The sequence below is a fragment of the Mandrillus leucophaeus genome, unplaced genomic scaffold, assembly GCF_000951045.1.
Source record: "Mandrillus leucophaeus isolate KB7577 unplaced genomic scaffold, Mleu.le_1.0 Scaffold2, whole genome shotgun sequence".
Lineage (NCBI taxonomy): Eukaryota > Metazoa > Chordata > Mammalia > Primates > Cercopithecidae > Mandrillus > Mandrillus leucophaeus.
This window is the reverse complement of record NW_012102031.1, coordinates 11,676,180-11,690,590: the sequence shown is the minus strand read 5'-3', so window position 1 is coordinate 11,690,590 and position 14,411 is coordinate 11,676,180. Positions and strand designations below refer to the sequence as shown.

The following is a 14,411-nucleotide window of genomic DNA, read 5'->3' as shown; positions in this document are numbered from 1 at the left end:
GGTTGAGGTGGGTGGATCACAAGATCAGGAGATTGAGACCAGTCTGGCCAACAGGGTGAAACCCTGTCTCTACTAAAATACAAAAAAAATTAGCCAGGCGCGGTGGCACGCACCGGTAGTCCCAGTTACTCGGGAGGCTGAGGCAGGGGAATCACTTGAACCTGGGAGATGGAGGTTGCGGTGAGTTGAGATTGCACCGCTGCACTCCAGCTTGGCGACAGAGCAAGACTCTGTCTCAAAAAAAAAAAAAAAAAAAAAAAGAAAAAGACCTTGCTTTCTGTAGAAAATATTCCAGAAAGGAGGTCCCTTACTTGTCGATGTTTTGAGGGTCAAAATAATGCATGTGCCTAAAAGTCCTTGGTAAACTGTAAAACTCTCTGAACATGAAGAAAACAAAAATATAAAAACAAAACAAAACAAAACAAAACAAAACACCCTAGTGGGTTTGTTTGGCAGCTAGGAAGAACCAAAGACTAATGTCAGAGCACCCAGACTGCAGTGGCCTTGCTCAGCTGGAGTCACCTACATGAGCTTAGCTAAGGTATTCCCAGCCTGGCCTTTGGCATGCCAACGGCAGAATTCTTCTCTGAAGCTAGAATGACTCATGTGAGGAAGAATTTGTCCTAGGTTTCTTCAATTCACCAGGGAGCTTTCCTTAGAATTCTTTATCTGTACTGTTAGAAGGAAATAGAGTATTATAAAAACAAGATTTCCATTAGCCCAACACTTTACAGAAGTCTTTGAGGTCCTTTATAGCATTATCTTAGAACTTACGTGTTACTTCTTTGTGACTAATGACAGCAAGGCACATATTAATGAGGGTATCACAGTCTACTATGGCGTGTTGTCATAAAGCATTAAAAATTAACTACTCTGGAAAATAAACCAACCAAGGGCAGTTTAAAGGCAGTATCAGCTTTGTAATCTTTTCCTAGCTTATTTACACTTATTAGCTAATCCACCAAATCAAAAGGGTGTGCATTTAACAGAATTTCATTGCAATCAGTGAATGGGACCCCTTGAATTTAAGAAACTTTATGGGACTGTATAGAGGCATGAGAGGAGAGGAACCAGCATTATACATACTCATTACAATTTCAAGTGGCCCAGTGTGCAGAGTCAGGAAGAAGTGGCCATTTCACCTTTGGCAAGACTTATGCACCACAGGGGACCCTTCCTCCTCTTGGGCTACTGCAGAGGGCAAGGCAGAATGGAAGCGGTCCAGGACCCAGGAGGAGAATGCTTTCCTCACTGCTGACCTTTTCCACTTCCAACCACTGAGAATCACAAGCCCCTGGAGCCAGGACTTCCTGCATAAACACGAAGACACGGAGAATTAGAGAGGGGAAATGTTTTGCCCAAAGGCTTGCAGGCCTAGAGTGGCGGCAGTGGGGCTAAAATGCTGGTTATTCTGACTGCTAGCTCCAGGGAGAGAGGAGTTTCTTTCTAACTCACCATCTCTCCTCCCACCTCCTGGCTCTGCCTCCCCTCCTTCACCAGGAAAGACAGTGACATTCGGTCCCCTGGATGAGAGAATCTTCAGGGGAGGTCTGGGCAGAGGGGAACTAAGGCATCAGGTCCTCAAAAGACCCACCTTGGGGGAGGGGGTCGAATCACCCTCCAGGGCTCACGTGTTAGCTCAGAAGCATGGAGTTGGTATTAGATGTGCTCTCTGCTAACTAACCGAGGGAGGGAATAGGAGATTCTCATAGGAGGGACAGGCAAGTGTGGGGGGAAACCTTAAACACTGGAGGGCCCTCAGGAACAGCAATGCGATGGGGACTGGGAAATGGGACTAGAGAGGAGGTGCAAGATGTAAGAGGAGATGTGAGAAGTGAGAGTCCAACCCTACTGGCCCATCCCCAAGGCTCCGTCTGGGCGCTGTTTGCATGCCGTGAAATGTTAGGATTTGTGCAGTGAAACAGCTTGTGCATTCATTCCATCTAGGGGAAGTCCAGTTTCTTCCACACCTGGAGATTTGGAAACAAAAGACTCAGCTGGGCGCAGTGGCTCTGCCTGTAATCCCAGCACTTTGGGCAAGGCAGACAGATCACGAGGTCAGGAGTTCAAGACCAGCCTAACCAACATGGTGAAAGCCTGTCTCTACTAGAAATACAAAAATTAGCTGGGTGTGGTGGCACACACCTGTGATCCCAGCTATTCAGGAGGCTGAGGCAGGAGAATCGTTTGAACCCGGGAGACAGAGGTTGCAGTGAGCTGAGATCGCACCACTGCACTCCAGCCTGGGCGACAGAGTAAGACTCCGTCAAAATAAATAAATAAATACAGTAAATAAAAAAGACTCACCATGATCATCCCTTAATACTACCCTCCCTGATATTGTTTTGGAGATGACATGAACCTATATTTGGGGTGACCCTGGTGCTCTCTGCTGGTTTATATGAGCAACTGCACCATCCCGCCAGGTAGAAGGTTCATTAAGAGACAGGAAGGAGGAGAAATGGTGAAAGTAGAAGAACTGCATCAAGAATTCAGGAGTGAAGAGGGAGCAGTTCTCCCAAAAGTTACATGAAATAATCTAAATAAAACCAGCAAGTACCAAGGCTGCTACATAAGAGGTGCTTGGTGATGTTCTGGTTGTGTTTGAGTCAAGATGGACTGCATCTGGGTTGGGGAGTTAAAATTACAAACTTGCTAAGTTTCTCCCCACTCCTGCGGGGGCTGGTGTTTCTCACCAGGACTCAGACTTGCTTTTGGGAATGAGTTCTGATAAACCTGTGTACACTGAGGTGCAAAAGATGGACAATAGCTCAGAACAACAGTCTACAGGTGACTTGCAAGGAACGTCTAAGTGTTAATAGTTGTTTCTTGGCAAAAATAGTTCCATAGTTCAATGAGTTTGTGAGATGTCATGTACCATGTTCCCTCCCTGGGGATGACCATACATGGCATATATTAAGGGCTCAGAAAAGTTGTGTGGCGAAGAAACTGCCTTAACTCTGTTTAGCATTTTACAGACCTTTTTGACCATGGAATTCTTTTTCTCATAGAACACCTATTATCATCTTGAATAAAGCTTGCTTGGAAAATCAGGAGTAGAGAGACCATAGGCCCTGTAGGCAGCTGACCTCTCTCCCTCCTAACTCTGCTTCTCCTCTCTTTCCAGGCAGACATCTTCTCGGGGGCCATATTCATCAATCTGGCCTTAGGCCTGAATCTGTATTTGGCCATCTTTCTCTTATTGGCAATTACTGCCCTTTACACAATTACAGGTGAGTTCATTCAAATAAACCAGCACCTCAAACCCAGTTCAGGATTAGGCACTAGTGAAGGATAAAGGGAAGTAGGAGAGGTGTTTTTTCCTCCTGAGGAGGAGACATACACTCAGGTAACAGTTTGGGATTGCGGTATTTGCTTAGTCCCCACTCACAGACCCTACAAGTTATACGAGTGGTCTCAGAAAGCTGTGGTGTTGGCTGGGATAGTCAGGGCAGCTTCTCACAGGAGTGCATGCAGAGCTGGGCCCTGTGGGTTGCAGAGATGACTTAGCTAAGGTGGGAGAATCAGGGCAGTGGCAGGTGCAAAAATAAGTGAGTACAAGGGGAATGGAGGCAGGTTGGGCAGGCAGATGCTCTTGGCTGGAGGAGGGTGGCCACTGAAGGATCCTGTGTGGGTTTGGGGGGACCATACAGCTTGATAGTTCAAATGAGGTCACAGTATAGGGGCTCTGAAAGCCAGACAGAGGCCTTGGATTTGATGTGTCAGGGACTGGGAACCCCTGTATGGTGGGAGAAAGGAAGTGACTCACATACAGAGGTTTTAGAGGAAGACTCAAGTGGTGACCCAAGAAGCTGGTGCTTGAATAGCAATCGGGCTCCTTTGCAGGGGGGTCACTCTGCCTCCTTGGCGGGGGTGGGAAGGATCAGCTTTAGACTTGCTGCTTGACTGGAGCCCCACAGCTTTGGGGACTAATAAAAAAGTAGACATAGAAGTGGCCCTTTGAAGTGTGCCAATTTGGTGATGTCCCACCATCTCCACAGCTAGCTCTTTGCTCCTCCTTGCCTTGTGTGTGGAAGATGCTTCCTCTTACCACAGAGGAGCCATCTCCTTTGAGCCATCTTCTGGCTCAAAAGGGTCACACCAGACTCTTTCCTCTTAAGTAGGGAGAAGCATTCGCTACTTCTATGACAGGTGGAGTTGTGGGAACATGCTGAGTAGCAGAATACTGTAACAGGATGAGAGGGTGAAGGAAGGAAAGGCAGACGGACGACTGCAGGGGTGTTCTCAGAATGCCAGCAGGAAGTAGAGGGTGGAAAGTGGGGAAGGAAGCAGGTAGACAGGTTGCCCTCCACACGAGGTCAGATGTGTTGTCTTCTTGCCTGCTTAGGGGGCCTGGCGGCAGTGATTTACACGGACACCTTGCAGACGGTGATCATGCTGGTGGGGTCTTTAATCCTGACTGGGTTTGGTAAGTGGGGCCAGGGCAGGCTGAGGAGGTGGGAGCAGAGGTAGAGGGCCTCAGGAATTGAAAGGCAAGTCCAGCTTCTCTACCTGTTGCCAGACTAGGCAGAGTGAGCTGAGGAGTGCTCTGCCCTTCCAAAGGGAGGGTCCAGCCCAGATGGGCTGTCATAGTGAGTATGCAGGGTCAGTTTCCTCATCTCTGGAAGACTGAGGTTGGGTCTGGTCCTGGGTTTTCTGCTGCCCTCTTTCACCAGTCTGGGCTAGTGGCTGTGCTATGAGCCTGTGATAACATGGTGTTCTGTTTTCAGAGAAACTGGACAAAAAAAGGATAAGGCTAAATATCCATCAAGCTAAATCTATTCAAATGTTGTGTCTTCAATCTTAGGCTGTATCTTATCTACATTTTGATGTCAAATGTCCTTTTATGAATTGTTGATAGTGGGTGATAATGTTCCTTTTAATGCCCTTATTTGGCAAAATTAAAAACTTGGCTCCTCAGTGTTGGCCCTCCAATTAATTTTTTCTTTCTTTTTTTTTTTTTTTTTTAACTCGTCTATGAAATCTTAAAGACAAGACTAGAGAACCTAGGTAAGGGTACTTATTATGGGAGGATAGAAAGTACATTTTATTTCTAGGTGCTCAAGGCCAACTTTGTATCCTGCAAAGACTCGTATTTGCTCTTCTCTCTTCTGTTTTCTAAGGACTTTCATTTGGTTTTCCCCAACAGGCCCTGGGTGTTAGCAAGGCAGGCAGTGGAATGACTTATTCAAAGACACACAATTGAGAGGTGGCAGGTTCCTGATTTCTCACCCATTCCCTGTCCATCCCACCACACTGCTGGGTCCAGGGGTGGTAGGTGTGGGTCCGAGGTCCCAAAGGCCACTGTGTGTCTCGGTCTGTGTGTCTCTGTGTCTGAGTCCAGGGCTCCAAAGGCCATGACTGACAGCAGAGGGTGAGGGAAAAAAACAGAGTCTTTGTATGTGGTCCCAAACCAAGGTCTTTCTTTGATTAATGAAAGTCCCTTCCCTTTTATAAAGAGGTTTACAGTTGGAGCACTTTTACAAGTTATTGCTTTGGTCCCCATAATAGCCCCCGAGGGGGCTAGGCAGGGCTACTAATCTCATTCTATGGATGAGAAAGCTGAGGCCCAGAATGGGAAGGTGACTTGCCCAAGGCCACTCAGTAAGGGCTCTGTCCGTGGATTGGGTCCTCTCAGTTTCTCAGGCATCTATGGAAAGAAGCTGCTATGAAGAGCTGAAGGTTTCAGAATGTTCATTTCTGTACCAATATTTTCCAGCTTTTCATGAAGTGGGAGGCTATGATGCCTTCATGGAAAAGTACATGAAAGCCATTCCAGCCATGGTTTCTGATGGCAACAGCACCTTTGAGGAAAAATGCTACACTCCAAGGGCCGACTCATTCCACATCTTCCGAGATCCCCTCACGGGAGACCTCCCATGGCCTGGGCTCATCTTTGGGATGTCCATCCTTGCCCTGTGGTACTGGTGCACAGATCAGGTACCCAAGCTGGATGTGCGGGACGGACAGAGTCTTCCCCAGGGCGCTACAGGAACTTCTGTCTGTCTGTGGTTTGTAGGGTTGGGACAGAGAGGGGAGAGCTCAGGTGGTTTGTGAGTTGCCATGCCCCAGTGATACAGGAGTGCCAAGTCAAGGACCCAGGATGGCGAAGCTGGGAAGTACAAGGGTGTCACAGGGTCTCTGGTCTGCATACCTCCCTTACTGGGCTTTTTCTGGCAGGTCATTGTGCAGCGCTGCCTCTCAGCCAAGAATATGTCTCACGTGAAGGCCGGCTGCACCCTGTGTGGGTACCTAAAGCTGCTGCCCATGTTCATTATGGTGATGCCAGGAATGATCAGCCGCATTCTGTACACAGGTAATAACTTCTGCTGGACCCACAGGCCACTCTCCCTTTTTCTGTCTCCAAGTCACTTCTAAAGCTCTATAGCTTCCAGCTTCCTTTTTTTTTTCTTTTTTTTTTTTGAGGCCAGGTTTCACTCTGTCACCCAGGCTGGAGTGCAGTGGTGTGATCATAGCTCACTGCAGTCTCCAACTGTAACTCCTGGGCTCAAGTGACATTCCTGCTTCAGCCTCCTGAGCAGCTGTGACTACAGGTATGTACCACCATGCCTGCCTCATTTTTAATTTTTTTTTTTTTTTTTTGTAGCGATGGGAATTTGTTATGTTGCTCAGGCTGGTCTCGAACTCCTGGCCTCAAGTGATTCTCCTGCCTTGGCCTTCCAAAGTGCTGGGATGATAGGCATGAGCCACCATGCCTGGCCCTCTAATATGTTATGGTCATATCCAAGCATTATTGTTTCTGTGCTAGACAGTGAGCAACTTGAGGGAACTTTTGGAATTGTCTTTCCTGGTCTCTTACATTGACAACTATTTTCTCCTTTTTTTTTGTTTCAAATCTCCTAAAGTTATGACATGCCTCCAGGTCACTTCTCCCTAATAATATTTGCTCAACTGTTGCTCAGTCTCTTGCTCCCTCCCTCCCACCCTGAACGGTTCTTTGATTCCTTTCCTCCTTTTCCTAGAAATTGTCTTTCTTCCTTAGTCAGAGCTCATCAATGTGTCAGGGCCAGCAGGGCGGGGCAGGCACCAAAGGGCTCTGTGGAGAGCTGCACTCCCACGGAACCACTTCAGGGCCTTGGAAAGGAATATCCTGTTTGAAACCTTGTTTTAAGAAGGTGAATTTTGGAAATATTTCCCCAATGTCTGCTTGCTGACATGGCTCTTCATCTCTTCCCAGACAAAATTGCCTGTGTCGTCCCCTCAGAATGTGAGAAATATTGCGGTACCAAGGTTGGCTGTACCAACATCGCCTATCCAACCTTAGTGGTGGAGCTCATGCCCAATGGTGAGAGTCTTTCTTGGGAGGCTGGTTGGATTTAGGCACCACCTAGATTTCTGTGGACCTTCTGGGCAAAGACATTTCTTAGTCGGGGGATTACGAAGGAAAGCACCATTGTGGGTGTCCTCAGTTTTTGGACATGTCCTTTCTCAGTGGGAAGGAGACATATGACTTGGTTGGGTTCTATGAGTTCTGGGACTTGCCCATCAGTCAGGCTTGGAAAGGAGATGATCTGAACACTTGTTAGAGAAAAACATGACTTTTCCATACTCATATAGAAGGTCTTTCAAAGCTCTCCAACAGTGGATGTAAATTAGCACACTCTTTATGGAAAACTGGATGGTAGTCCCTCAAAAAATTAAAAATAGAACTACCATATGATCTAGCAATCCCATGACTGGGCATATAGCCAAAGGAAATGAAATCAGTGTTTTGAAGAAATATCTGCTCTCCCGTGTTCACTGTAGCATTGTTCACAATAGTCAAGATGGGGAATCAACATAAGTGCCTATCAATGAATGAATGGATGAATGGATAAAGATGTAACATACAGTATATATACACAATGAGATACTATTCAGCCTCAAAAAGAAGAAAATTATGTCATTTATGACAACGTAAATGAACCTGGAGAACATTATGTTTAGTGAAATAATTTAGACTCAAACAAATGCCACATATTCTCACTTATATGTAGAGCCTTAAAAAGTCAAATTTGTAGAAGCAGAGAGTAGAATGGTGGTTACTAGGGGTTAGGGTGGGGATCTGGGAAGATGTTGGTCAATGGTTACAAAATTTCAGTTAAGAGGAATAAGTTCAAGAGATTTATTGTACAACATAGTGACTACAGTTAATAACAATGTATTATACACTTGAAAATTGCCAAGAGTAGATTTTAACTGTTCTCACCACAAAAAATGATAAATATGTAAGGTAATGCATATATATGCTGATTAGCTCAATTGAGCTAATGTACAGATATTTCAAGACATCATATTGTACACCCTCAATATATACAACTTTTACTTGCCAATTAAAAAATATTTTTAAAAAGCCCTCCAACAGATGTTAACATGAAGGCTTGAACTAGGTCCAAGGGGTTTTACCTGGAGAATGAATTGACTTTTATGCTCTTCCAAGGAAACACATGGGGAAAGAGGCAAGATTTCAGCTCTAGGATGAGGGGGTCTGAGGCAGTAGATGGATGGGATTCAAGGCGGCTTGTCACCATAGAGAATCTGTTTCCCTAGGAGATTGAGTGAGTACTTAGCTGTGACTCCCAAATAGCTAGAGTTTTGTAGTTGACCTGTGGGATTATAGTCATGTTTCAGAAAAATCTCCTAATTCTGGCTCAAGGGATACAAATCTGGCTAGGGGGTTAGGTTAGGGGGTTTCAGGAGCACAAAACTTCAAAGTTATTACTCAGAAAAATTTAAGATAAACCTATAAAATTGTATTACTGAAAAGAAACTTAGAGACTAGTCAAATCCCTTCATTTTACAGTGGGGGAAACGGAAGCCAACAGAGGGGACGTGAGTTTTCCAGGGCCAGGCAGGAACGTGGTGTCTGGCATTTGGCCTGCTTAACGCTGCTCAAGGCTGGAATAGAGGAATTCGGGAGAGTCTTTTAAAAAATTAAAAAACTACAAACTTCATGCATGACTTTGGGCAAACCACTTGCATTTCAATTATATAAAAATGGGAGTAGTAGTTAACTAGTCTACTGAGCTGGGCTGCTTATTCATTAAGGTTACAATTAGCAGGAGTCATAGTGACTCTTCTAAAGCTCTGGCATGGATTGCACTGGCCTCTGTGGAGTGTTTATATTATTCCTTTAGGTGGGCAGACCCTCCTAGTGAGGACTGGAGCTCTAAACATTATGCGGGAGTGTACTGTGCACAACAGAAAGATGTGTGGCATGCAGAACAAAATGCTGTACTTCCCTGTGCCGTTGCCAGTCCTTCCTCGTGGCTGTAATCTGGCTTCAGTAAATACTGCATTCCTTTTTTTTTTGAGATGGAGTCTTGCTCTTATCACCCATGCTGGAGTGCAATGGCGTGATCTCGGTTCACTACAACTTCCGCCTCCCGGGTTCAAGCAATTCTCCTGCCTTGGCCTCTGGAGTAGCTGGGATTACAGGCACCTGCCACCACGCCCAGCTAATTTTTTTTGTATTTTTAGTAGAGAAGGGGTTTCACCATGTTGGCCAGGCTGGTCTCAAACTCCTGACCTCAGGTGATCTACTTGCCTCAGCCTCCCAAAGTGCTCGGATTTACAGGTGTGAGTCACCACACCCAGCCTACTGTATTCTTTAATGACCTCCCTGTGCTAGACTAAATAGATATTTTCCATTTCTCACCTTATTGGACCCCTCAGTGGCATTCAGCATTATCGATCACTCATCCTTCTTGAGCTGTTCTTTTCTCTTGAATTCCATCATACTGTATTCCCCTGTTTGTCTTTTTAAATTTTCCCTATCCTCTCTGGCTGCTCCTTTTCATTCCATTTGCAGATTGAGCCTCCTCCACTCAGCAAGTAGGTGATCCTCCCACCAATCCACATCAGCTTGTGTCTATTTTGTCTCCTAATATACATCTCTCTATTTTTTCTTCTGTAACCCTAGTCTGGTAGACCATTATCTTTTGCCTGGACCACTGTAAAATTATGTTCAGCAAATATTTGTTAAGTAAATAAATGAATGGAGTCTGATAAGAGTGTCATACAGAGTGGAAAGTTCTATCCCAGCTTACCAATTTCAATGCAAAGTAACCCTGAACAAATGGCCGAGCTAGGGCTGAAAGCCCTTCCTACTAACTCCTTGAAATAGACCTTTATCAACTGAAAAATGAGATAATTGGACTTGATGATCTTTATAACTTCTGTATCTCTGATAGTTTGTGATCTACACTACACAAACTCAGAAAGAGCCATTTAAAAAAACCTCCAAACAAATGACCAAATAATTAGAATAGGCAGCATTTATACTTCATCTTGCAAGGCTGTAAGTGAGACCATAAATTATTAAAAGATATAAAACCTAGAGGAATGACAGAATCATATTCCAAAAAGATCTCAAGAGGCACGAATGCTGACTCAGATCTAACAAGCTGAAGTTTAACAGAGGTGTAAGTGAAGTTCTAAACATGTGAGTCTCCTAAATGCAGTTAGATATGAATATAGAGAAGAGAGAGTTGAAGGGAACATGAGTTGTCTTTGAATATGTGAAAGATGGCAAAATGGATAAGGGGTAAGTCCTGTTCTGTTGGGTACCATGAGGACTACATTTGATGCTACAGAGAGGTAGATTTCAGCCTACTCAGAACTGTCTGAGGGCAGGTTCCCTGTAGGGTAGGAGATTTCCTGTTGCTGTAGAGTTGGGCAGCGGAAGTGTTGTGGAAGGGATTCATGTATCAGATGGATGATAGGTCTAGGTGATCCTAAGGTTACTTTTACTCCTGAGACTGTAAAACTCTTGTTAGTGGGTCCTCAGCTTGGCCTGGCCTTCTAGCCCCAGCAGGTGCCCCCTTTGCACTCCTTGGTATGGGAAGAATAGTAGAGATTATAGCCAACCAGGCTTGCCATAATTGGGAAAACTTTAATAACAAGAATTCCGTATTCTGATTTGGGAAGGTATCCCTGTTTAACACGTCAGAAATGAGGCCTAGAGCTTGATGTAACTTGCTTAGGATCAGAGTTAGAAATACAGCCTTGTCTTAAAACAAAAACAAAAACAAAAACACTTAATTGAGCTTAAATTCACCTACCCTACAATTCCCTCATTTAAGATGTACAATTCAGTGGCTTTTTAAGTATATTCACAGAGTTGTGCAAGCATTGCTGAAATAAATTTTAGAAAATTTTTGTCACGCCATAAAGAAATCCTATACCTGTTAATGAAATGAGCAGTCTCTCCCTATTTCACCCCAACCTCCCAGTCCTTGGCAACTACTAATACACTTTCTGTATTCCTAGATTTGCCTATTCTGGATATTTCATACAAATAGAATAATATAATATGTGTTTTTTGGTGACTTGCTTCTTTTATTTAACATAATGTTGGCAAAGTTCATCTGTGTCATAGCATGTATTTTTATGTCATTCCTTTTTATTGATGAATACTATTCCATCACGTTTACCCATTTGTCAACTGTTCATGTATTTTGTTTATCCACTTATCATTTGGTGGACATCTGTGTTGCTCCTCCTTTTTGGGTATTATAAGTAATAATATTACAAACATTAATGTATGAGTTTGTAAGTGGACATATGTTTTCATTTCTCTTGGGTAGAGAGAAATGAAATTCCATCTAGGAATGGAATTGGTGGGTAATATGGTAGCTGAATGCTTAACCATTTGAAGAACTGACTGACCCAGACTATTTTCTGCCATGGCTGTACCATTTTACATTCCTGCCAGCAATATATGAAGGTCCCCATTTCTCTACATCTCCACTCACACTTGTTATTTCTGTTTTATAAAATTTATTATTATAGGTATACTAGTGGGTACAAAGTATTAACCCACTATGGCTTTGATTTGAATTCCCCTGATGTTAAGCATATTTTCATGTCATTATTAGCTATTTGTATAGCTTTGGAGAAGTGTGTATTCAGATCCTTTGGCATTTTAAATTGGGTTATTTGTAATTTTATTATTGAATTTTATATGTTCTATATACTAGACTCTTATCAGATATATGATTTGCACGTCTTTTCTCCCAATCTGTGGATGTCTTACTTTCTTGAGAGCCTGATCTTTTGAATCATAGTTTAAATCTCTATTATATCATAAATATTTCGGGTGAGAGACTTTATAAAAATCCCCTCAGATGGAAACACACATACACTCACTCTCACACACACACACCCCATCACCTTCACCATCACCACCATCATCATCATCGTCCAGTTGCAAAGTATTTACCTCAAGTATGTTGTGTCTCCGGCTCTCTGTGGCTGCTGTGGGCTTATAATGGGCTAATAAATTTAAAGCCATAGACCACTTTTTAAAGCTTCTAGTCTTTTTGGGGAGATAAATTGGATAACATGGCATGGTTTCAGAAGGCAAGCAAACCTTGAGTCCTCATATGTTTTCCAAGTACGAAAGAGCTGAAGGTGCTGTATGTGCCACTCAAAACTCTTTCTCTTCCAGGACTGCGAGGCCTGATGCTGTCAGTCATGCTGGCCTCCCTCATGAGCTCCCTGACCTCCATCTTCAACAGCGCCAGCACCCTCTTCACCATGGACATCTACACCAAGGTCCGCAAGGGAGCATCTGAGAAAGAGCTCATGATTGCCGGAAGGTAAGTGTGGCTTCCCCCATGCCACAAAAGCTTGATGATCGGAGAGATTCCATCTGTGTTACACCTCAAGCTAGGGAAGGTTGGCAGATACCTGGGTAGAATGGGAATAATTTCTGTGGCTGGTTATATTTGCCGTTTGGTGGCATTTAACTTTATTTATTCTTTTATTCTTTTTAATTTTTTTATTTCCATTCATGTTTGGGAAACAGCTGGTATTTGGTTACAGGAGTAATAAGTTCTTCAGTGGTGATTTGTGAGATTTTGGTGCACCCATTACTCGAGCATTATACACTGAACCCAATTTGTAATCTTTTATCCCTCACCCCCTTCCCACCCTTTTCCTGAGTCCCCAAAGTCCATTATATCATTCTTATGCCTTTGCATCTCATAGCTTAGCTCCCACTTATAAGTGAGAACATATGATGCTTGGTTTTCCATTCCTGAGTTGCCTCACTTAGAATAAGTCTTCAGTTTCATCCAGGTTGCTGTGAATGCCATTAATTCGCTCCTTTTTATGACTGAGTAGTATTCCATCATATGTATATATACACCATAATTTCTTTATCCACTTGTTGATTGATGGGCATTTGGGCTGGTTCCATATTTTTGCAATTGTGAATTGTGCTGCTATAAACATGCATGTGCAAGCATCTTTTGTCTATAATACCTTCTTTTCCTCTGGGTAGATACCCAGTAGTGGGATTGCTGGATCAAATAGTAGTTCTACTTTCAGTTCTTTAAGGAATGTCCGTACTGTTTTCCATAGTGGTTGTATTAGTTTACATTCCCACCAACAGTGTAAAAGTGGTCTTTTCACCACATCCACACCAACATCTATTATTTTTTGATTTTTAAATTACAGTCATTCTTGAAGGAGTAAGGTGATTATTTTTTCCTTGCTAATTTGTGTGAATTCTTTTGTAGATTCTAGATATTAGTCCTCTGTTGGAAGTATAGATTGTGAAGATTTTCTTCCACTCTGTGGGTTGTCTGTTTACTTTGCTGACTGTTCCTTTTGCTGTGCAGAAGCTCTTTAGTTAAGTCCCACCTATTTATCTTTGTTTTTGTTGCATTTGTCTTTGGGTTCTTGGTCATGAAGTCTTTGCCTAAACCAATGCCTAGGAGGGTTTTTTCTGACATTATCTTCTAGAATTTTTATAGTTTCAGGTCTTAGACTTAAGTCCTTGAATTATCTCGAGTTGATTTCTGTATAAGGTGAGAGATGAATATACAGTTTTATTCTCCTGCATGTGGCTTGCCAATTATCCCAGCACTATTTGTTGAATAGGGTGTCCTTTCCCCACTTTATATTTTTGTTCGGTTTGTCAAAGATTAGTTGGCTCTAAGTATTTGGGTTTATTTCTGGGTTCTCTATTCTGTTTCATTGGTCTCTGTGCCTATTTTTATATCAGTACCATGCTGTTTTGGTGGCTCTGGCCTTATAGTGTAGTTTGAAGTCAGGTAATGTGATGCCTCCAGATTTGTTCTTTTTACTTAGTTTTGCTTTGGCTATGAGGGCTCTTTTTTGGTCCCATAAGAATGTATTGTTTTTTCTAGTTCTGTGAAGAATGATGGTGGTATTTTGATGCGAATTACATTGAATTTGTAGACTGCTTTTGGCAGTATGGTCATTTTCACAGTATTGGTTCTACCCATCCATGAGCATGGGATGTGTTTCCATTTATTTGTGTCATCTGTGATTTCTTTCAGCAGTGTTTTGTAGTTTTCCTTGTAGATGTCTTTCACCTCCTTGGTTAGGTATATTCGTAAGTCTTTTTTTCTTTTTCTTTCTTTTCAGAGACACGGTCT

At 43.3% G+C, this 14,411-nt stretch overlaps 1 protein-coding gene across 3 annotated transcripts in view; it reads left to right on the top strand.

The window, feature by feature from the left end:
• The window catches only part of SLC5A1 (solute carrier family 5 (sodium/glucose cotransporter), member 1), a 72,905-nt gene that overhangs the window by 39,592 nt on the left and 18,902 nt on the right, over positions 1–14,411 (top strand). For all 3 annotated transcript variants that reach the window (XM_011978998.1, XM_011979000.1, XM_011978999.1), the window contains 6 exons: positions 3,128–3,233; positions 4,349–4,429; positions 5,720–5,940; positions 6,181–6,316; positions 7,199–7,306; positions 12,452–12,602. In XM_011978998.1, coding sequence (XP_011834388.1) covers positions 3,128–3,233; positions 4,349–4,429; positions 5,720–5,940; positions 6,181–6,316; positions 7,199–7,306; positions 12,452–12,602 — 803 coding nt within the window. The remainder of the gene's footprint in view (positions 1–3,127; positions 3,234–4,348; positions 4,430–5,719; positions 5,941–6,180; positions 6,317–7,198; positions 7,307–12,451; positions 12,603–14,411) is intronic.